This window comes from Ctenopharyngodon idella, chromosome 18 (assembly GCF_019924925.1).
Source record: "Ctenopharyngodon idella isolate HZGC_01 chromosome 18, HZGC01, whole genome shotgun sequence".
NCBI classification, from domain to species: Eukaryota; Metazoa; Chordata; class Actinopteri; order Cypriniformes; family Xenocyprididae; genus Ctenopharyngodon; species Ctenopharyngodon idella.
The window spans coordinates 28,622,412-28,645,683 of record NC_067237.1 but is presented as its reverse complement, the minus strand read 5'-3'; the positions used below and the strand labels follow the sequence as shown (position 1 = coordinate 28,645,683).

The 23,272-nt window shown below is 35.7% G+C and overlaps 1 protein-coding gene across 1 annotated transcript in view; it reads left to right on the top strand.

Moving 5' to 3' along the window:
• Positions 1-22,049, top strand: part of sema3e (sema domain, immunoglobulin domain (Ig), short basic domain, secreted, (semaphorin) 3E) — a 50,115-nt gene extending 28,066 nt beyond the window's left edge. The window contains 14 exon segments of the mRNA XM_051871168.1: positions 2,226-2,319; positions 3,516-3,632; positions 7,729-7,871; positions 8,291-8,405; positions 9,697-9,766; positions 9,857-10,001; positions 10,792-11,014; positions 11,913-12,004; positions 12,095-12,136; positions 12,506-12,672; positions 15,181-15,248; positions 17,689-17,816; positions 18,475-18,836; positions 18,838-22,049. Of these exon segments, the coding sequence (XP_051727128.1) occupies positions 2,226-2,319; positions 3,516-3,632; positions 7,729-7,871; positions 8,291-8,405; positions 9,697-9,766; positions 9,857-10,001; positions 10,792-11,014; positions 11,913-12,004; positions 12,095-12,136; positions 12,506-12,672; positions 15,181-15,248; positions 17,689-17,816; positions 18,475-18,836; positions 18,838-18,931 (1,860 nt within the window). The 3' untranslated portion in view covers positions 18,932-22,049.
• Positions 22,050-23,272: the final 1,223 nt, after the last annotated feature.

Genomic DNA, 23,272 nt, shown 5'->3' with positions numbered 1-23,272 from the left:
ATACCGTCATAAAGTGAGCTTTGCAGTAACGGTAGAGAGAATGTGATTCTTCAAAGGGCTTTTTATGTGTGGAAGGACTTGGATGTGGGCACTCGAATCTCATTTTACCCTCCATTGCTTTACCTGGATGGTATATTTCCCCTGAGATTGCAGGAAATGCAGTGAAGGTCTGTGTGTTTTATGATGAAAAGCCACTGTAATATACAATGATACTGATGTGTTAATACATTATACTCAATGATACAAGTCGCCCGAAGGCTGACTGATTATTTGCAGTGTTTTTTTGTTTTTTCTTCTTCTTGCTGCAATGCTAAGAACTGCAGTGTCAGATTTCTATTTTGTCTACCCTTCTGAAAATACCAGCTTAGACCAGCATGTCTTTCCTTGCTGTTCGCCATGCAGCAAAACTACTGGAGTTAATCGACCAGCATGATCTTTCTGTTGAAATTGGTTTACCAACCCCTTCTTGTTAGGTTTTTAGAACCTAGAGGGGGCCAGTATACAAAATACCATATATGCTGGTGGCCAGATGATATTTTTAAGTGGGGATAATGTCATGAGAAAAATATAATTTGAGAAATTAATACTTTTATTCAGCAAAAATGATCAAATTGATTACGTCCTCATGTTCTGATATCAGAGATCTTTATAACCTGTCAAAGTAAAACTGTGGAAACCCAAGATGCTGCCTCCAGTGTACCAGAGTATGTCGATTTAACCTTATTAGCTGATAATTCTGATTATGTTCAAGATGGACACATTTCTAACATAACACCTGATCGCTAGGTTTTCTCAGAGGAGAGCTTTCAATCTCATCTGAAATGTGCAGTGTTGGGGGTAACGCATTACATGTAACATGTATAACGTAATCAGATTACTTTTTTGATGTTACAAGTAAAGTAATGCATTACAAGTAACATGCATTACGTAATCAGTTTTTTTTCATCTAACGAGTAAAGTAATGCATTAAAAGTAATGTGCATTACATAATCAGAATACTTTTTGATCTAACAAGTAATGCATTACAAGTAACATGCATTACGTAATCAGATTACTTTTTTGATGTGACAAGTAATGCATTACAAGTAACATGCATTATGTAATCAGATGTCTTTTTCATCTAACGAGTAATGCATTTCAAGCTACATGCATTACGTAATCTGATTAATTTTTGATCTAATGAGTAAAGTAATGCATTAAAAGTAATGTGCATTACATAATCAGATTACTTTTTGATCTAACAAGTAATGAATTTCAAGTAAGGTGCATAATGTAATCAGATTACTTTTTGATCTAACGAGTAAAGCATTACAAGTAACATGCATTACGTAAACAGATTTCTTTTTTTCTAACTAGTAAAGTAATGCATTGCAAGCAACATGTTTTATGTCAACAAATTTCTTTTTGATCTAACAAGTAATGTATTACAAGTAACATGCATTACGTAATTATTACTTTTTTGATGTTATGAGTAAAGTATAAAAAAATTTGCATTACATAATCAGATTACTTTTTTGATGCAACAAGTTAAGTAATGCATTACAAGTCACATACATTACGTAATTATTACTTTTTTGATGTTAATGCAAATTACATTCTAATAACAAATACATTTATTTACAGTCAAAAAAGTTATTGCAGATGAAGTATTTTCAAAAACAACAGTCACAGTAATATTATGAATTGGAGCTGAAATATAGCTATTGATGCATGATGTCCACTGTAGTGGACAGATGATTAATCAGAATTCTCTAAAATCAATACTTGGAAAATTTAACTGTGATATGACTCATTAGATATTGTTTGATGCTACATTTTTTTTTTTATTTTTACCTGCAAGAGTCTCCTAGGATAGAAGGAATGGATGGATATTCTGGAACAACTTGGAATTTCTGACTGGCCATTGGTCATCTTGGTTTGGAGGGGGGAAAAAATCGGCATACAACGGCTTGCCACTTGGTGGCAATGTATAGGATGATGCACTAGGGTCCACTGTAGATGTTGATGTGCAACTATGCCATCAAAACCCATGCATATGCAAGAAAATGCTTTGTAAATAGCTGTCCACTGTTGTGACCTCTATGCATGAAAGGGTTTAAACAATAGTGTGTGTGTGTATGACTTTTACATACGCTTTTTATGTTACGTTTAGCATTTTGAAATTACCAAGCTAGTCCACATAACTTGGTAAACCTGTGTGTGTTTTTGTGTGTGTGTTCTAGCAGGAACGAGAGTTCAGTTTGGAGTCTGATCACATAGAGAGTGGCAAAGGAAGATGCCCATTCCATCCCAACAGCCCTTCAGTGTCCACTGTGTACCGTAAGCATTCATCCATTCTTGCACCTTCAGTCTCCTTTAATCCTCCATCTTTTAATCTATTTAATATTCTCACTCTTTGCCCTCCTTTCGTTTACAGCCAAATATCTTTCATCCCATAATTTCTTTATTTATCTGTAGCTTCCCCCTTCTCCTTTTCAGCGTGATGTTCAGAATGTGTGTGTTCTTGAGTTTTGAAAGGAAATAGAGTGCATTCTGAGCCAGGGGCCACTGAGCACAAAAGCTCTTCATAACACACTTCAGCTCGAATTCTTCAGAGCGCACATTCACATGGCGACAGGGGTCTGATTGAGAGATGAATTCGATGACTTCCTTTCTGACAGCAGCTGCAGATTTATTCAGCTGGACTATTAATTTAGTCTCTCCCAGTCGGCACCAGCATCAGGATCGTTCATTATAAAGAATGTTTAGATGCTAAATTGATATTGCCCTGCCCCTGTAGATCATTACTTTTTGACTTACTGCAGGATTTATTACTCACACTGGTGAAAGGGAGGCAATTATTTACTAGTGTCTGCAGTGCCACCTAGTGGTATCTCAATGTATGACAAAATGAATACCAAAACTATTATGCATTAGTGTTTAGAGATGCAACCATTGTCTGTAAATGTTGAGGTATAGGCCTACTATTGTGAAATGTCATGTGAAATCATATCATTACTGAACTGATTTAAGAACTCTTTTAAATGATATTTAATAACGTTATACATTAAAACTGTTAAAAAACTGCTTAAATTAAAGGGATAGTTCACCCAAAAATCACCCAAAAGTCATCATTTACTCACCCTCAAGTTGTTCCAAACCTGTATGAATTTATTTCTTCTGCTGAACACAAAAGAAGATATTTTGAAGAATATGGGTAACCAAACAGGCCCAGGGCCCCACTGACTTCCATAGTATGGAAAAAATTACTATAAAAGTCAGTGAGGCCCATCAACTGTTTGGTTACTGATATTCTTCAAAATATCTTCTTTTGTGCTCAGCAAAAGAAAGAAATTCATACAGGTTTGGAACAACTTGGGGGTGAGTAAAGTATCACAGACTTTTCATCTTTGGGTGAACTATCCCTTTAAAAAAAAACACTTTAGCTTAATACAACAAGACTTCTATGATTTCAATCCATTATACTGATTTTTTTTCTCTCTCTCTGTCTCTTTTAATTCATGTTTGATTGACAGGAGGGGAGTTGTTTGTTGGCTTGTACACTGATTATTGGGAGAACGATGCCGCTCTATATCGTCTAGGCAACCACAGCTTCATTAGGACTGAAGTGGGTGACAGACAGCAGCTGAATGGTGAGAGAAAACTGAAACTTAACCAGAATGACTTCTTTGGTAAACCGGGATCAACAAAACAAAACATGCTGGTTGACAAGCTTTGAAACATGCCAACCTAGAACTAGAGTCAAGTTAATAGTTAGCGACACCAGGGGTTGCTGGTTGCTGGTTTATGAACCTAGTGGGGATGCCAGGTATTTTAAGTGGGGATTATATCATGAGAAAAAGATAATTTGAGAAAAGTTTCTTTCAGATTTTTTATTTAATTTTATTTATCTTTAAAGATATTAAATATCTTTATTTTTTTGTGTCGAATGATTATTATTTTTAATATTATTATGATTATTATTATTATTATTATTATTTTGGAAAAATATACACTAAGGTTCAAAGGTTTGGGGTCAGCAAGATATTTTTTTTAAAGAAATAAATACTTCAGCAAAAATGCATTAAAAAGATCAAATAAGTATTTAAGTTTTAACAATGTTTCACATTTTATTGTATTTTTGGTCAAATAAATGCAGTCTTGGCATAAGAGACTTCTTTCAAAAACATCTTACTGACCCCAGACTTTTATGCAATAGCTTGTGTTACTTGTGCTTTTTATATTATATTTTGAATTTTGTAAAAATTACCAAGCTAGTCCACATAACTTGGTAAATGCGAACCTTTTAGATATTTAGATCCACAAATATGATAATGCTAAAATTTAGATATAATTTTACATGCATAAAGACCCAATTTATACTGTGAAACAATTATATCATAAATAAGTCTAAAATATTATTTCTAAAGTTTATTATGTTTTTTTCTACTTATTATAGTACTGTACTGTTCAATTTATTTATTTATTTATTATTCTATTATTCAAATAATTTTTATTTATTTAAATATTTATGGGGTTTTTTTGTGTGTGTATTATTTATTACAAATTTCACTACAAAAAGAAACCATTTTAAATCTATTTTATTAGATTTATTTTTATTAAAAAAAAGTTAAATTCCTTTATTTTTTCGGGAAAACAACAACAACAAATTTTTTTACTGCCACAAAACAATGGATATAAATGTATAGCTGCTGGATGCAAAAAGATTCAAGTGTGATGTACAGGCTGCCCTGTGTGTGGTTTAGAGAGGCCTGTGGCATCCTGCTGCGAGCTGGTTTAATGTTTCCCTTTGCTGTATATCTCCTCCTGCAGCCATACGGGAGCTCTGGCCTTCAGCCCAGATCGCTACGACTGAGCCCAATGAAAGTGATGCTTTTACCATGCGTATCACTGTAGCAAAGCTTGTGCCCTCATCGTGGGTGCAGTTAGCACATCAACTCCACGCCAAAAGATAAATTCAGAATCGTGTACTACAATACTACTACTACTACTGTTTTTGCTATATGTATACTGTGCACAAAATTCAACTGTTCTGTATAGATGGAATACATACTTGACCTTCAACAATTGCCAGAATGTGCATTTAAGTACAGATAGTTTTGTGTTTGAAATTCTTATTGGATGATGCATGAATAAAGCTTTTGTAGAGTTGCAATGCACAAACAGCCTATGTTAGCAATGTATTATAGTAATTTTACTGTGCCTGTGTACATTTTAACACACATTTCAGTGTGTATTAAAGGGTTAGTTCACCCAAAAATGAAAATTCTGTCATTAATTACTCACCCTCAGGTCGTTCCACACCCGTAAGACCTTCGTTCATCTTCGGAACACAAATGAAGATATTTTTCATAAAATCCGATAGCTCAGTGAGGCCTGCATTGACAGCAAGATAATTAACACTTTCAGATGCCCAGAAAGTTACTAAAGACATATTTAAAACAGTTCATGTGACTGCAGTGGTTCAACCTTAATGTTATGAAGCAACGATAATACTTTTTGTGCGCCAAAAAACAAAATAACGACTTTATGACAATACCTAGTGATGGGCGATTCAAAACACTGCTTCATGAAGCTTTACGAATCTTTTGTTTCGAATCAGTGGTTCGGAGCGCCAAAGTCACATGATTTCAGTAAACGAGGCTTTGTTATGTGATAAGTGTTTCGAAATTTCAATGGTTCACCACTGGGGGGCGTGACTTTGGCTGATTCGAAACAAAAGATTCGTAAAGCTTCATGAAGCATTGTTTTTAAAATGCCCATCACTAGATATTATCATAAAGTTATTTTGTTATCTTTGGCGCACAAAAAGTATTCTAGTCGCTTTATAACATTAAGGTTGAACCACCGTAGTCACATGAGGGTGAGTAATTAATGACTGAATTTTCATTTTTGGGTGAACTAACCCTTTAAATGTACTGGAAGAATATATTAATTTTTTTACATTTTAAAATGTTTTAAGATTAATCGCAATTAATTGCATCTAACATAGAAGTCCGTAAATATATAATCGTGATTAATCGATGTTTTCCCTTATATTTCCTTATATTATTACTGATTGAAAACATTTCAAGGACTCTTCTCAAATAGCAATAATAATAATAATTGTAAAAAAAAAGGAGAAAAGAGATCAATAAATTGTATACCGTGCATATAATACACATACAATACAAATAACACATATTTGATTAAATGCAAAATATTCATTCATAAACTGTATTATAACAATAACTGGATTGTACTTGCTGAATTGAAAATGCAATGTAGTGAAACTACAGTATATGAAACATATCATTGCAATATGTATTCTGTTGCACATACTATTTTTGCACAGTATGCAGAAAGAAGTATGCTAGTATTCATTCTGAAGATTGTACATTCTTGTGTGCATTCTCAGACAGATGATGAGTCAGTGCTAAGAATACAATGTCGTCTCACACTTCTCACATGTGATTCAGACCCCTGCTGTGATGCATTAATCATACAGAGAGAGACAGAGAGCGAGGTGTTTGACACATACCATCCGTCTCTGTGAGACCTGTTCATATCCGTTCAGACATAATAAAACTCGGTCAGATACTATCACATCCTGAGGTCATCTGCTCGATAACATACGAGTGCTTAAAGCATAGAGCACAAAACCACGTTTTTTTTTGTCTGTGCACTTGATAGTCTGAGGTCGAGGTCTGTTCATGTTTTGAATGGTGTTAACTGGTATTAAGTGTTCTTGCTTCTGACTCATGAAGCTCTGAAGATCTAATCCCACTCACACTCACTGCACAATGCTGTAGCGGCCCGATATGCAGATCACACTGCATAATAAGAATTCATATTGGATTATATAGGACAAATGCATTTTGCACATAAAATGGCAGATGTATATCACACGTGTTGTTTTGCATGTTGACGATTCTTCATCCTGTAATTATAGACCAGTGCTATCTAAACACCTGCTGAGTAAGTACAGTAATGGTCAAAAATAATGAAGGTTTTGTTGTTGTTGTTGTTGTTGTTGTTGCTGATTTTATGTTTTTGATAGAAGTCTCTTATGCTCACCAAGGCTGCATTTATTTGAATGCTTAATATTTTTGTGGAAACCATGATAAACTACCATTCAAAAGTTTGGGGTAAGAATAAAATAAAATAAAATAAAAATAAAATAAAATAAAATAAAATAAAATAAAATTTATTAAGCAAGGATGCATTAAATTGATCAAAAATGACAGTAAAGACATTTATAATGCTACCAAAGATTTCAAATAAATGTTGTTCATTCAACTTTCTATTCATCAAAGAATCCTGAAAACAAAATGGATCACGGTTTCCACACAATTATTAAGCAGCACAACTGTTTTCACATATAGTAATATGAAATGTTTCTTGAGCAGCAAATCAGCATATTCTAATGATTTCTGACGGATCATGTGACACTGAAGACTGAAGTGATGATGCTGAAAATTCAGCTTTGCGTCACAGGAATAAATTACCTTTTAAAATATATTAAAATAGAAAAGTATAAATTGTAATAATATTTCACAATATTGCTGTTTTTTACTGTATTTTTGATCAAATAATAAATGCAGCCTTGGTGGGCATAAGAAACTTCTTTCAAAAACATAAAAATAAAGCTATTCCAAACTTTTGAACAGTAGTTTATGTTTCTGTGTAATTCTAACCATATATTTTTGTATTTGTTTTTTGTTTGTTTGTTTGTTTTTTTTCCTATAGAGCCAAAGTTTGTTGGTTCAGCAGTGATCCCTGACAATGATGATCCTGCTGATGATAAGGTCTACTACTTCTTCACAGAACGAGTGGCCAACATGGATGGAGGAAACAAAGCCGTCTACACCAGAGTGGGCAGAGTCTGTGCGGTACGGCATGTGGATGCCAAAACATGCTTTTTTAGCTCTTTGAATGAAACTAGGCTTGTTCAGCATTCTAAATCGTAACCTATAATAGTTAGAGAAAGCTTTCTTTTAGCAGGTTAGCGTGACATCAAATACAACAGAGAGGGAAAATATAAGCAACTTTCTCTGGCAAAACATTATAATATAATTAATTGCTTGTGAAAGTTTTAGTAAAACTACTGGGCCATCAGTGGAGAAAGATACTTTTCGACTCCATAATGGGGCAATATTTTACCAGCATTGTGGTGGCATACATTTCTGAATCTATCCAACCAAGCATTGACCAGTTACTTTTGTCTTTGTCAAAATGTTGTGCTGTAAGATAGCACCACCCACAGGTCAGGTGAAATTAAGTGTCTTTTTTATCTCTTCCCCTCCGTCAGAATGACCAGGGTGGTCAAAGAATGCTGGTAAACAGATGGAGCTCTTTCCTGAAGACTCGTTTGATCTGCTCAGTGGCTGGACCCAACGGCATTGACACACACTTTGATGAGCTCGGTAGGGGACGTTCTATTATCTGTCTTCCTCTCTGGCGGTCTTTTTCACGCCTGTCTTAAAACATGGAAGTTTACACCTTGTGCCTCATCATGGAATTTTGGCCAATAATTCTAAACACATGCATGATATGGGATGGAACCTAATTTGTTTTCTTTTACTCCACACAAAATCTTTGTAGCTTATTTATGATGCAAAGAACATATCACACTGGTATGCCAATACTAGGACATACTAAAATTAGTTTTTTTAATATAAGCTTTTGAATATAAGTGTTACCATTTAAGACTGTTTGAAATGTTAGCCCATAAAGCTTGCGTATATACTTGCATAAAATGAACCGGAAACAGTATGTCATCTAGTTAACCTTAATTTTGCATACTATTTAGTAAAGTTAGAATGCAACTTTTGATTTAGCTCTTGTCTTGGTAATATACAGAGGAAGTCACTGTCATGCTCAGTGTCTGTAAAGCATTGGCGCCAGATACATCGAGATGGGCCGCTTGACCAAAATAGGCACTAGAGCACAAAAAGAAGAAATAAAGAAAGAAGAAATGCATTTTTAGCTTCAGCGATGAGCCATTTCTTCCAGCTCAGTGATTCTATTCATCAGATGCCTCAGAGCAAGACTGCTGATAAATCAGTTTTTGCTTTTTTGCATTTTGCCTTTCGCTATAGAGATTTCATCAAGTATCCATCTGTCCATCTGGATGAATTTGCAATAGATCTCCATGTCTTCACAGTATTTATCACATTGAGTATAAGCCAGCTGTGTGAATTGAAAATCTGAATCTGTTTCACCAGCTGTGTTGCTTAACTATCATCACCAAACTTTGTAATCTTAAGAAGGATCTCGCTGATGATTGCTTTGACTTTCAGATGAAAGCTCATTTGTTTCTTCACTGACATCCTATCAATCACCTAATCTGTTCCAAAGATCATCAGAGATTTACAAGATGAGACTATTCTGTTTATTTTGACAGTCGAAATTATTTTGGCAAAATGTTTGTATTTTATATAATTGATCAAGTTTTCCTTATGATTATTATTTCCTAATGAAAGATGATTGGCTTTGATAGTAAGTGTAAAGAAACAGAAAAGCAGTTTAATCTTATTAATCTTCAAAAAAAAAAGTTGGGTAATTTCTGCTGTAGGAAATTAATTCCAAATTCTGGTACATTAACATAATTTCCTGTCAACCAATCATGACTGATTAATGTTGGTCCAGTAGGACCAACAAATTCAACTTTATATGATAATACATTTTTGTGTGCATCTTTCTGTGTTGTTTTAGAGGATGTGTTTGTGCTGCGGAAGAAAGATGAGAAAAATCCAGAGATCTTTGGTCTGTTCAGCACCACCAGGTTTGTGAGGTCACATGTGTCACTCTTATATTCTGTTTATTTTAACGAACAGCAGTTTGGACACTCATCTGCATCTGTTTTTTCACTCAGCGCCGTGTTTAAAGGATACGCAGTGTGCATGTATAGCATGGAAGATGTCCGTGCAGCGTTTAACGGGCCTTTTGCACATCGGGAACGTTCTGACCACCACTGGAAGGTGTACGATGGCAGGGTCCCCTACCCGCGACCTGGATCGGTGAGTAATATTTGCTTGTATATTGGGTCCATCAGTCACTTTATGTCATAATCTTTTTGTTATATCAGAAATCCCAGTGTACAAAATGTCACAATGTGTTGTGTTTACACCTCTGACACACGGTGTCGTTTGGAGGCCCACTTGAGTGAATGTTGAATTTTGGATCTTATTTCTTCAGACACAGAATCTCTCATGGCAGATAAGTGTATTTTCAGCATGACTGTGCACATCACTATTCTTCTCAAGCGTGTCATGCCAATTCTTTTAAGTTAATGCCTGAAACTGAGTACTTGCAGCATTGAGATGTTTCAATTGCCGTGGTCTGAATTATAATTATATCTGATACGTGCTGATTAATGTCCTTCTCTGGCTATTTATCTCAAGCCGATAAAAGAGTCAGATTGGTTTCCAATAGTTAGTAATGGCCTGTAATTCGCAGTCATTTTCTCTGGTGTATTATGTCTTGTGTCATATTGAAGGACCAGGGTTTTTCCGTAGTTCACATCTCAAAATTAGTCTCCTTTCTTTTGTTTCCATGTGCAGGTATTCTTTGGAAAAGCATATGAAAAAAAGTGTCTCTGACAGCTGACCTTTTAAAAGGCAATTTGGTGGCTTGAGTCATGCACCACTGGATTTCTGATTAGTCTCTTGTTCTAAAAGGTTATAGCAGCGAGAAGCAGGACAGCTTTTCTCAAATCAGGAGAAACAAAATGGAAGAATGAAAAGAGTTTCGTGACTTGGCGAACTGTGTTTATGAGCATATTCATATTCACCGCTTTTTGTCTCACAGTGTGCCAGTAAGATAAACGGAGGCCAGTTCTCCAGTTCTAAGGCGTACCCAGACGAGGTTCTTCGTTTTGCGCGTTCCCATCCCCTCATGTTCCAGGCCGTGCAGCCCGTTCACAGGCGGCCCATTCTGCTGGACACCGAAGGAGGACGTAAACTCACACAGCTGGCGGTGGACCGGGTGGAAGCTGAGGACGGACACTACAATGTTCTCTTCATAGGGACTGGTACTCAATTTTAGTACCTGTATTATTTTGTTCACCAAATTGGTGTTTTGTGACTTTAAAGGTGCAGTGTGTAAATTTTAGCACCATCTAGCTGTGATGTTGCGAATTGCAATATTGGAAAGCTACGGTGGCCAACACAGGACAAATATGTCATCGTTTGAGACAGCAGAGAGTAGTCAGTCAATCAAACGCGCTCTGTAGAGCAGTTTGTCCATTTAGGGTTACTGTAGAAACATGCCTGCGCAAAATGGTGACTTAACGTGTAAGGGGACCCGTGGTGTATGTAGATAGAAATGGCTCATTTAAAGGTAATAAAAACATAATGGTTCATTATGTAAGGTCTTTATACACCACTGAAAACATAGTTATGTATATTATATTGCATTTCCGTCAATAGATCCTCCTAAAATTGACATATTGCACATTTAAGGCCAACTTTATTGTGTATTGCTAAAAAGTTAGAGTATCTGCAAAATGATCTTTTAGTAGATGTACGCTGTGATATATAGAAATTAATACACTTTACATTGATAATAATCAGACATATTTCTTGAGCACCAAATCAGCATATTAGAATGATTTCTGAAGGAACATGTGATACTGAAGACTGGAGTAATGATGCTGAAAATTCAGCTTTGCCATCATAGGAATAAATTACATTTTAAAATATATTACAATAGAAAACAGTTGTTTAAAAATTTTAATACTTCACAATATTACTGTTTTACTGTATTTTTAATCAAGTAAATGTAGCCTCGTTGAGCGTAAGAGACTAAAACAGTACAAAAATGTCTCTGATAAAGATACACAGGGCTTATTATAGCGCAGTAATATACAAATATTACATAAAATGTATTTTATCAGTAAATAATTCAGGTCCTCTCTCTCTTGAACTCAGATAACTCTGTAGTATTAAAAATGATCACAATCTACAACAAAGAAGCCGACACAGTTGAAGAGGTTCTTCTGGAGGAATTGCAGGTTTTCAAGGTCAATATAAGTCCTTATAGTCTTTATATTGAAACCATTTCATTTATCTTAGAAACAATCTTCATACTAATGACTTTTTTCTCATTCTAGGTCCCTGTTCCTATTACAGAGATCCTTGTCTCTACCAAAAGAGTAAGACTTTCTCACAGACACTGTATTTTTCCACCTGGAGATGGTGGTATTGAGTAAACTTTACATGCATGACTGATCACCATTACAAGTCTCGATACATCTGGCAAATTCAGCATTCATAACAAGACAGATGCTTTGTAGATAATTATAATGCTGACAATCATTACTAAATACTATGAATCAAATATGAGATTCTTTTGTCGTCTGTTATTACTGTAATATATTAAATTATTTAGAATACACACAAATAGTGCCCAATTCAGAGGAATGATTTGGTCTTCATCATTATGCTAACGTGGTGATTTGGACATAATGGCTTTCATCACATGTAACAAAGCAGTTGACAGCAGTGTGTTTGTATCTCCATAGCAACAGCTGTACGTGGGCTCTGAGTTGGGTGTAACGCAGATCCGTGTGCACCAGTGTGGGCTGTACGGTTCCGCCTGCGCAGACTGCTGCCTGGCCAGAGACCCCTATTGTGCCTGGGATGGGTTCACGTGTTCCCGGTACTACCCCGCAGGCCTGTACACCAAAAGGTACCATTTTAGTCAGATATATAGAAAAATGTATAGCTTATATTTAGTCAAGTCAGATTTATTAGTATAGCACTTTTCACAGTAGTATTGTTCCAAAGCTGCTTTACAGAAAATAAAGCCTTAAAGGGATAGTTCATCCAAAAATGAAAATTCTGTCATTAATTACGCTCTCTCATATCGTTCAAAACCCATAAGACCTTTGATCAACTTCGGCACACAAATTAAGATATTTTTCATGAAATCCGAGAGCTCTCTGACCCCTCCATAGACAGCAATTTAATTACCAGTTTCAAGACCCAGAAAGGTAGTAAAGACATCTTTAAAATAGTCCATGTGACTACAGTGGTTCAACCTTAATGTTATGAAGCGACAAGAATAGTTTTTGTGCGCAAAAAAAAAAACTCTGAGGGGTCAGAGAGCTCTCGGATTTCAGCAAAAAATATCTTAATTTGTGTGCCGAAGATGAACGAAGGTCTTATAGGTTTGGAATGACTTGAAGGTGAGTAATTAATGACAGAATTTTCATTTTTGGGTGAACTAACCCTTTAATACCCTAAGGTGAACAGCCAAAGGCAGCTGTGGCAAGGATAAACTCCTTAAGATGCTTCGGTAGGATGAGAAGGAAAACCAGTAGGCACATAGAATGGACCCAAAAAGTATGATATATTTAAGTTGCACTCAAAACGGGCAATTTCATTACATAGATATTAAAAAATCTGAAACCCAAAAATTACACTAGAACATTTCTCAGAACTTAATTCACTTTTCTGAGCCATGTTTTGCAATTTTTGTTTAACCAACTGATCTCAAAGTCATTGTTAGTGGATATATGGAGCTAGTTCTCAAAAAGTTCACCCTGTTGTCCATCACATTAAATATGGAAACTTTTCTAATAACATTGCACAGCCAGAAAGTGTCCAAGTACCTCATTTTGAACAGTATCTTTTGTTATTTGAAACCTAAGACAACTATTTTGTGAAACGTTTCTTCTAAGTGTTTGTGACATTTTTCTTTGAAATGAATGCTGCTTGGTTTGATATTTTGTTAGTAATGTAATGATATTCAGAAAAACAAATTCTGAAAAATGACAAAAGTCATTTTAAGTTTAAATGACTGAATCTAATGTTGTTCATGGTAGAATTAACTATAAGGCTGTGCAAATGTAATGGAATAATATCAAAACATAAATATAATATACATTTAAGATAATTGTTACACTTAAAACTGTCTATTTCATTACATAGATATTGTATAAAAAAATCTAAACCAAAAATTGGAAAAAAAACTTTTCTCAGTACTAAATTCAGTTTTCTGAGCCATTTGTTGCAATGACTGTTAACCAACTGTTCTCAAAGTCATTGTTAGTGGATATATGGAGCCAGTTTTTCACATTAACTATGAACATTTTCTGGCTGTGCAAAATGTTCAAATACATTACCTAACTTTTAACAATATTTCTTTTATTATTTGAAACCTAACATGTCTCTTTAAAAGTGTTTGTGCCATTTTCCTTTAATATAAATACTGCTTGGTTTGATATTTTGTCATGTAATGCAATGACATTCAGACATCTGGCTGTAAGTGTCCAAATACTTTTTTGGGGCCACTGAATTTAAATTATTATTATTATTTAATTTTCCATGAGCTAATTTATTAGCTACTTAATATTTATGATAATATTTACATGTTATTTTATAAAGTCATTGCATAAAAGAATAATGTGTTCTTGACACATTTGGCAGGGTTGATATTTGGGAGGATACATAAAAATGCTCTGTGAATATCAGCCTCGGACTGGTAGTGCATATACTGAAAGTATGGAGACTGTAGATTGCTTTTATAATAAGAAAAGGTTAAAGACATAAGATGCCTTGACATTTGGAAGAGATTGTGATTTATTTCCATGAACTTTGCTTTGCAAAATGTGGATATTAATGTGTTTCTTGATTAAGTTCTACAGTTTTTTTTTTTTTTTTTTTTTTAGTATGTGAGAATGATTATGTATGTACACCAAAATCTTGTTCGAGTTCCAATCCGGTGTTTCCATTAGTGAACTCACAGAGTGTGTGTTTTTGTGAGAGCTCTTTTGATGTTTCACTCAGCCGCAGGGTAGCGTGTGTGCGCTTATGTGTCGAGCGTATCGGAGCAAAGGGTGAGTGGGAGTGTTTGCTTAATCCCGACTCAAAACCCTGTCAGCTGTCTCAGTGTGGTCATCAGTTTGAGCTTGTTAGCGATTGAGGCTAACACCTATCGCCCATATTAATACCCATCACACGCTCACTTTGTATGCAAAGCCAGACAAGTCGCACACATTCGGCACCAAATGCCTGTCAGAGTCATTACTTACAGAGTACCAACAAAAACCAGAGCGAGTCTGATTGAATTTCTGTCACCTCTCTGTGCTGTTACAAACCTTGGGCGGCAGGATGATATTATGACAATCGCAGGCAGACAGGCAGGCTGTGTCTGGGTTATGTCAATGTCTCATTTTTCTCTTTTATTCTTTAGGCGCTTCAGACGGCAAGACGTCCGCCATGGCAACGCAGTTCAGCAGTGCAATGGGCTTCAGCTTAGTGGTATGTTCTGCGACAGCCTTATCAATGGAGAATATTAGAGTCTTAGGAGCTTTATAGGGAAAAACAAGGCGGATGAGATCCGTAAAAGTTGAAGAGGTCACAGTACAGTTAATGAGAGTCTCTGGATCTTTATGCACAGATGGTGCTTTTACTTTAGTTGACAGACATCTCACAGTATATCACAACAGAGCGTCACACTGACCGCTCAGTTCTTCATGCTGCCTTATTCCAGAAGTAATTTTCCCATTCTTTTTTTCTTCATAGGCATTTTAGCTTGAATCAAACCAATATAAGCTCTAAATTATAATGTAAATGTAATGGAATCAAATCAAAACAAAGACTTCATGATTAACAGTTTTAGATTATATAAGTACAACATGTTTTATATTTTTGGTAGAAAAATATTCAGTTAAATACTACCATTTAAACGATTTGGGTTTGTACCATTTTTGTTTTTATTTTACTTTTTAAGGAAATAATAGGGGATATATCATGAAAATCTGACTTTTTCCATTTAAGTGCTATAATCGGGTCCCCGGTGTATCTACCAACCCAGAAAGCATGAAAAAGGACAACCCAGTAACTTTGTTTTGGCAAGCCTTTCTCTGCAAGCATGGGAAAAAACAAGCTGCTCAGGTTGCGCTCCCCTTGTGACATAGGAAGGGGATCTTATTATAACATTACTACCCCTTAATCTGCATGTTTCCACCCACGGCGCTGTCATTTTGTTTTGTGTACCAGTTCTACAGCTATGGCAAAAGTTTGAGCAAAGCATGCTAACTGTTCTGTCTTTGGCTGCACAGATGAGCACAGAACGCTATTTAGAGTCTCGTTAGCTTGGAAAGCCTGCAAGTTGGCCCTGGCAAACTCGATTGCTAAAAAAGAAGCGTTTCTGTCAGAGCGATATTTTGGAAAAAATATTAGACCATTCACAGCATTTGATAGCAATCATAAACGTTAGCCTGGTGTGTATGGCTCTGTGTGGAAAACAGGTACGCTATGTATAGGGGCGTCCATACGGGTTTTGCACAAAAGATTAACATGACGGCACATGCTAGTCGATGAGTTGAATAAACTCCACAGCAACTACATAAATGTATCCACTAACCATTCAGAAACGTCCAGTTGCATTCTAAAAGTTCTTCCTGATTCTCTCCATCAGTGTCCGACCCCAATTTGAACAATGTAAGGCTGAACACTGTTACTGACGATTGTCATTTTGGCTGCGTGAGATTCTCCAGCTTTGTTGTTGTTAAGTAACCAAAGAGCAAGCTGTTAAAGCTCCGCCCTCTTTTGGAAAGCGGGCAGGGAGCAGCAGCTCATTTGCATTTAACAGGACACACACAAAAACTGCATGTTTTTGCTCACACGCAAATACGGGCAAATTTGACAAGCTATAATACATGATCTGTGGGGTATTTTTAGCTGAAACTTCACAGACACATTCTGGGGACATTATATTGCTTCTTGTGAAAAGGGGCATGATAGGTCCCCTTTAACACTTATCCAGCAAGGACTCATTAAATTGATCAAATGTGACAGTCAAAAGACAAAAGACTTTTACATTTGTTCAAGAAGATTTATGTTTCACTTCCAGAACTGTACTGTTGAACTCGGAACATAATATAAAAAACTCTATTCCTTGAATACTGACAGTATCTGAGTCATGCAGCAGCCATGAGCACAATATATGGATTTCTTGCGTGTAAGATTGTGTTTACTACGGAAGCTTGTTTCTGCCATGTACGGAGCCCCGGACATGACATGCAGGAAAAAAATAGTAGGCTAAATCGTGCACACGATTTACTAATTTGTTCCCTCAATTTACTCAATCGTGCGCACGATTTACTAATTTGTTCCCTCGATTTACTAAAACGTGCGCACGATTTACTATTTCTGATTTTACTATTATCCATGCGCATGATTTATAAATCAAGGGAACGAAATCGTAAATCGTGTCGACGTTTTAGTAAATCGTGCGCACGATTTAGTAAATCGAGGGAACGAAATAGTAAATCGTGCGCACAATTTAATTTTTTTTCTTGCATGTCATGTGCGGGGCTCCGTAGCCATGTAATAAAAAAAATAAAAAGTTAATTGCGAATTTATTTTCACAGTTCTGATTTTATATTCACAATTCAAGATATAAACTCCCAATTGCAAGAAAAAAGTCAGAATTGCGTGTTTACGTCTTGCAATTTTGACTTTATTTCTTGCAATTCTGAGAAAAAGTCAGAATTGTTAGATAAAAAGTCACAGTTAATTTTTTTTTATTTTTTTTTATTCCGTGCGGAAACAAGCTTCCATAGTTTACAGACAAATGTCAAGAATTTGAGTTGCAAGAAGCTGAATGTGTTCAGTGGTGAAAAGATCTTCATATAATGAATTCTTTGGAATAGGCTGTTCAGTATGTGGGTGTGTGTGTGTGTGTGTGTTACAGAAGAACAAAGCATCTCAGAAAAGCTGGTATATGGTGTGGAGAACAACAGTACCCTACTGGAGTGCAGACCACGATCACTGCAGGCGTCTGTAACGTGGTACATTCAACATGGCGTGGATATGGAGGAGGTACAAACAGACATCTACAAGAAGACATACTATAGACTTGTATTATTCTTATATAAAACCTGATATATTAGTATGACATAATACTATCACAATCCCTACCCATAAAAAAAAAAAAAAAAAAATATATATATATATATATATAATTTATTAAAATTATAAAAAATATAAGTAAACAACTTCTGAATGCAATAACATATTTTTCTTCAAACATGCAGCCTACATATAATCATATAACATGCAGAGTTTACTTGGAGTATATAGAGCTCTTGTCAGGTTCAGAAAATTTTTCATCACAAGCAATGGTCTGAACCCCTGGTGAGAGAAGGCTGTTAAATATAGATTAAAGCTTCATTGCACCATTCTGACCACAGGGAGGCTGGGTAATATAGCCCCCAGTGATTTGTCTTAAATGGAAAAGAATAATGACATTAGCTATGTCACTGACCATTTCTCTGCTAAGACATTTCTCTGCAGAAGCACGGTAAATTAGACTTTCAATAATGGCACATGTGTTAATAGTATTAGCTAAAGTGAGCATCACTATTACTATTGCTCTCACTTGAGGTTTGGGATTTTAACTGGTGACGAACCACCAAAACAAGCTACATAAATTCGATAGTGTCCTTTGCACTAGTGTCTTTCTTCCTCCCTCTCTCAGGTGAAAGGTGATGATCGTGTGATTCAAACCCCCCATGGCCTGTTGCTTCTTAAAATAGCGAAGGGAGATGCAGGAGTCTATGTGTGCCAGTCCACGGAGCACGGCTTTGTCCAGACGGTGGTGCGCATCACTTTGGAGGTGCTGGATGAGGGCAAAGTTGAGGGTCTATTACATAAAGGGGAGGAGGAGGAGGAAGGCGATTCTCTGCACAGACCTCCGCCCTGCCCCTTTCCCAGCCTACCCTCCGCCTCCTCAAAGCTCTGGTACAAGGATTTCATGCAGCTGATTGGCTACAGCAACTTCCAGCGGGTGGAGCAGTACTGTGAGAAGGTGTGGTGCGTATCAGACAGGAAGAGGAAGAAACTCAAGGGAATATCACCCAAATGGCGGTACACACCCGGGGCGGAGCAGCGGGCGAGAGCACGGGCACCTCGACAGACACAGTAAAGACTGTTAGATGAGACAACAAACCATTTAAACGCATGCCCCGTGCAGATGATCAAATATAGACATTTATTATTATATTATTATAATTTATTATAATTATTATTATTATATAAAATAAATGACTGGTAAAATCATTTAAAGAAATGTTTTAGAGTCTTACCGTTGCGTCATTCAATCTGTTAACCATTACTCTACAGTTAATATGCCAGATAGTTAAAGGTACACTAAGTAATTTTCTCATAGACTTCATGGATGTGAGCAAGCAAAGGTATACCACTTACATTATGTATTACTTTTGTATGCTACATTGCTGTCTCATTACATTTTTCTGATGATTTACACTGCTGTGCAAAAGTTTGGGATCAGTAAGGTTTTTTTTTTTTTTTTAAGAAATTAATATTTGTATTCAGCAAGTAAGCATTCAAATTAGGGCTGCACAATTTATCGCACAATACGAAAAATAACATTGAACTTAAATGTAATTTTCACTTAAACGCGATTCTTAGTGCGATTATGAATCGCAAAGGCTGCGATTATTTTTTTTTATTATTATTATTCACAGCTTGTCAATGAAGTATGGCTCCAAATGCTAATCCATCTGAAAGCACTGCGAGTTTGAGTAGCTTATAATGTACATTTGAAAAAGCAACACGCGTCAAACCTTTTTTCCAGACATGAGAAGCATTTATTAACAACTTGTCCAACAAAAGACAACATTTAATAACATGTTTTTACTCCAAACTCACTTCATAACGACAGTTGAGCGTCCTTCTGTGAGATGATGTGGCTTCTTACACGTTTATTAGTCATGTTTATTCAAAGCGTTTTAATCTTCTTCTGTTTATTTAGCCACAGCGATATGACCAGGGTTGCCAGGTCTTCACAACAAAACCCGCCCATTGCTCCTCAAATATAGCCCGTTTCAGGGGGGGTCCTACGGTAAAAATTGCGTTCCAGGAGGTAAAATCCGCTTTTGTCGGGGTTCCCCTGGTAAAATTCGCTTTCCAGGGCCTAAATATCACGTTATTTGGGGTCGCTTCAACCCGCTGACATGAAAAACAACCCGTGGTAACAGTGTAAAAGTAGTCCTATTCCGCGGGAAAACAGCGGACTTGGCAACACTGGATGTGACGTGTATTATCTTCTTCTGCAGCAGGGCGTATTTGCAGTTTCTGCGCAAGAGCGCCCTCTGGCTTTCAGATGGAGAAGCATTTACTACTGATCACAGAGTCGTACAGCTCTGACAAGCTGCGCATAAAATAATCGCAGCCTTTGCCAAATCGTACGGAGCCCCGCACATGACATGCAAGAAAAAAAATTCAATTGTGCGCACAATTTAGTAATTCGTTCCCTCGATTTACTAAATCATGCTCACGATTTACTAATTCGTTCCCTCGATTTACTAAATTTATCAAAGAATCCTTGAAAAAAATTGTTTCCACAGAAGTACTGAGCATCATGACTGTTTTCAACATTGATTATAATAGGAATGTTTCTTGAGCACCAAATCAGCATATTAGAACTATCTCTGAAGGAACTGTTATTTTAAATTGTAATATTTCACAATATTACTGTTTTACTGAATTTATTGACCAAGTAAATGCAGCCTTGGTGAGTATAAGAGACTTAAATTTATTTTTATTTTTTTTTTAATCTTACTAACTCCAAACTTTTGAACAATGCATTTTGTTTAAATTCAGTGAATGATGTCCTGTTATTGGAAATAAAATAAAGCAATAAGCCCCAAGAAGCTCCGCTCTGCGTCGAACATTACAACACAGCTTATCTGTTATAAATTCACTGTAAACCACGGCTTCACGGGGCTTATTGCTTTTATAAAATGGTTACAACACAATACAAATATCAAAGCCAAAAAATATGTATTAATGCAACTTTCATGAAGTAAAATCATTAAAAGGCTTCCTTCTGCTGGAAAAAAAATAGTCCCTGACCATGAACAGCAACAGAAGTTACATTTATTGCGCCATTAGATAAGACATGAAAAGACAGATGCAGCAACATACACATTCAGTGGCGCAGCGATACTTATGTAATGTGGTCAGCTGTATGTTTTCGGCTTCGAACGCGACTCAACCGATCAGAATCAAGGGCCGGAACTATCCATTTTATAATGTATGTTTTACATTTTTAATTCAGTTTAATGTTAGTAACAGTTGGCAGTCTGGTCAAACAATTCTTAAAATAATAATTAAAATAAAAAAAAAAATCTTTATTTGTGACACTCCAAATAGTTAAAAATCGGTTTGAAGTATTGTATTATGGGAAATAGAATTCTTTAAAGTGCTGTTTACATGTTTTATAAAGTAATAGGTCATCTGGCTTTTCCAAGCATACAGAAAATTAGAGTTGTATTGTTACATACTGCATGCATACTACAGAAGTAGTAATAGTTGGTAGCATGTTATTCCAAACATAGCCATGTAATTACTTGGTGTACCTTTTTAAATAGAATGAGGAAGAAAATGTGTAATTGATTTGAATATTTGTACAGAGATCTTGTGTAACATTTCAGTTTCAAAGAAAATACCAAGGTTGCATCTGAGGGGACATGCAGTGCTACCTGACTGACTGGGCCGTTAAAAGACAAGGGGTTGAAAGACCCTCTCAGGATCTGACAAATGACATTTCCTCTTGGACTGCTCTGAACAATGACAAATGGTCAAGACCGGTTGTCCTCTTGTCAACAATGTGAGATTTCCTATTAGGATTTCACTGAATGACTTTTCCACTGTTGACAATCTAAATTCAGCAGTTCACAAGTGTCAACTTTGCGCACATACTGAGTATATTTATCTGTATTTTCATCATTTTATAAATTATTGTAGTTGGTGTAATATTTGGTAGTGTTTTTCTTAGATGTTCTCGTAGTTTTAACTGGATATGTATTACTGCATTACAATTTTGTATATAGGTTTTGATCACATCTATAGCATTTAAATAAAACCATCATCTTCCTTGGTTAGTATTTTAAGACATGCAATATTTTTGCTGTGAACTGCTAAGTTAGAACTATCATAATATTCCAATTATGTCTACTGTTTTGGTGTGTGATGTTTCAAAGTATGTAAAATTGTTATGTGTTGTGTAATAAATACCATAAATCCACACAGGGGTGAGGTATAGCTGGTTAGCATGCTCCTGTTAACCCTGTAACTACACCACTGACCAGCTGCTGTTGAGATGAATGGGAATACTAACAGACAAGTTTCTCCAGGTATCTTTGATCTTCTTAGTACTCATGCATACTGCAGTATGATATACACTACTAAAAGTTTGGGGTCAGTATTTTTAATGTTTTTTAAATAAGTCTTATTTGATGAATTATTTGATGGAAAAATACAGTAAAACAGATATATTGTGAAATATTATTACAGTTTAAAAGAACTGCTTTCTATTTTAATATTTTTTAAATGTATTTTTTTTTTTTTCCCCTTTTATGGCAAAGCTGAATTTTCAGCATCATTACTCCAGTCTTCGGTGTCACATGATCCTTTAGAAATCATTCTAATATGCTGATTTGCTGCTCAAGAAACATTTCATGTTATTAACGCTGAAAATGGTTGTGCTGCTCAATATTTTTGTGGCCATTTTTTCCAGATTTTTTGTTGAATAGAAAGTCAAAAGAACAGCATTTCTCTTAAATCGAAATCTTTTGTAACATTATGAAGGTTTTTACTATTCTTTTTGAATCATTGCTGAATAAAAGCATTCATTTCTTTCTGCCAATCTTGACCCCATACTTTTGAATAGTAGTATATATTATGTAAATTACATTATATGCATTTTCTTGTTTGATACTGTATGAAGTATATCCTGTATGTCTTGCTCAAACTCAGCTTTGGAACTAAGGTTATGGAAAGAAACATATTGTTTTTGACATGATGGATGAATGCAGTTTGTGTTCATGGAGGTCCATAACAATTAGTAGTAAAGGGTTAGTTCACCCAAAAATGAAAATTATGTCATTTATTACCCTCTTGTTGTTCCACACCTGTAAGACCTTCATTCATCTTTGGAACACAAATTAAGATATTTTTGATGAAATCAGATGGCTCAGTGTGGCCTCCATTGCCAGCACGTATGTTTTGTGTACCAAAAAAACAAAATAATGACTTTAATATCTAGTGATGGGCGATTTCAAAACACTGCTTCATGAAGCTTCGAAGCTTTACGAATCTTTTGTTTTGAATCAGTAGTTCGGAGCGTGTATCAAACTGCAAAAGTCACATGATTTCAGTAAACGAGGCTTCGTTACATCATAATTGTTTCGAAATTTCAATGGTTCACCACTGGGGGCGTGACTTTGGCAGTTTGATACACGCTCCGAACC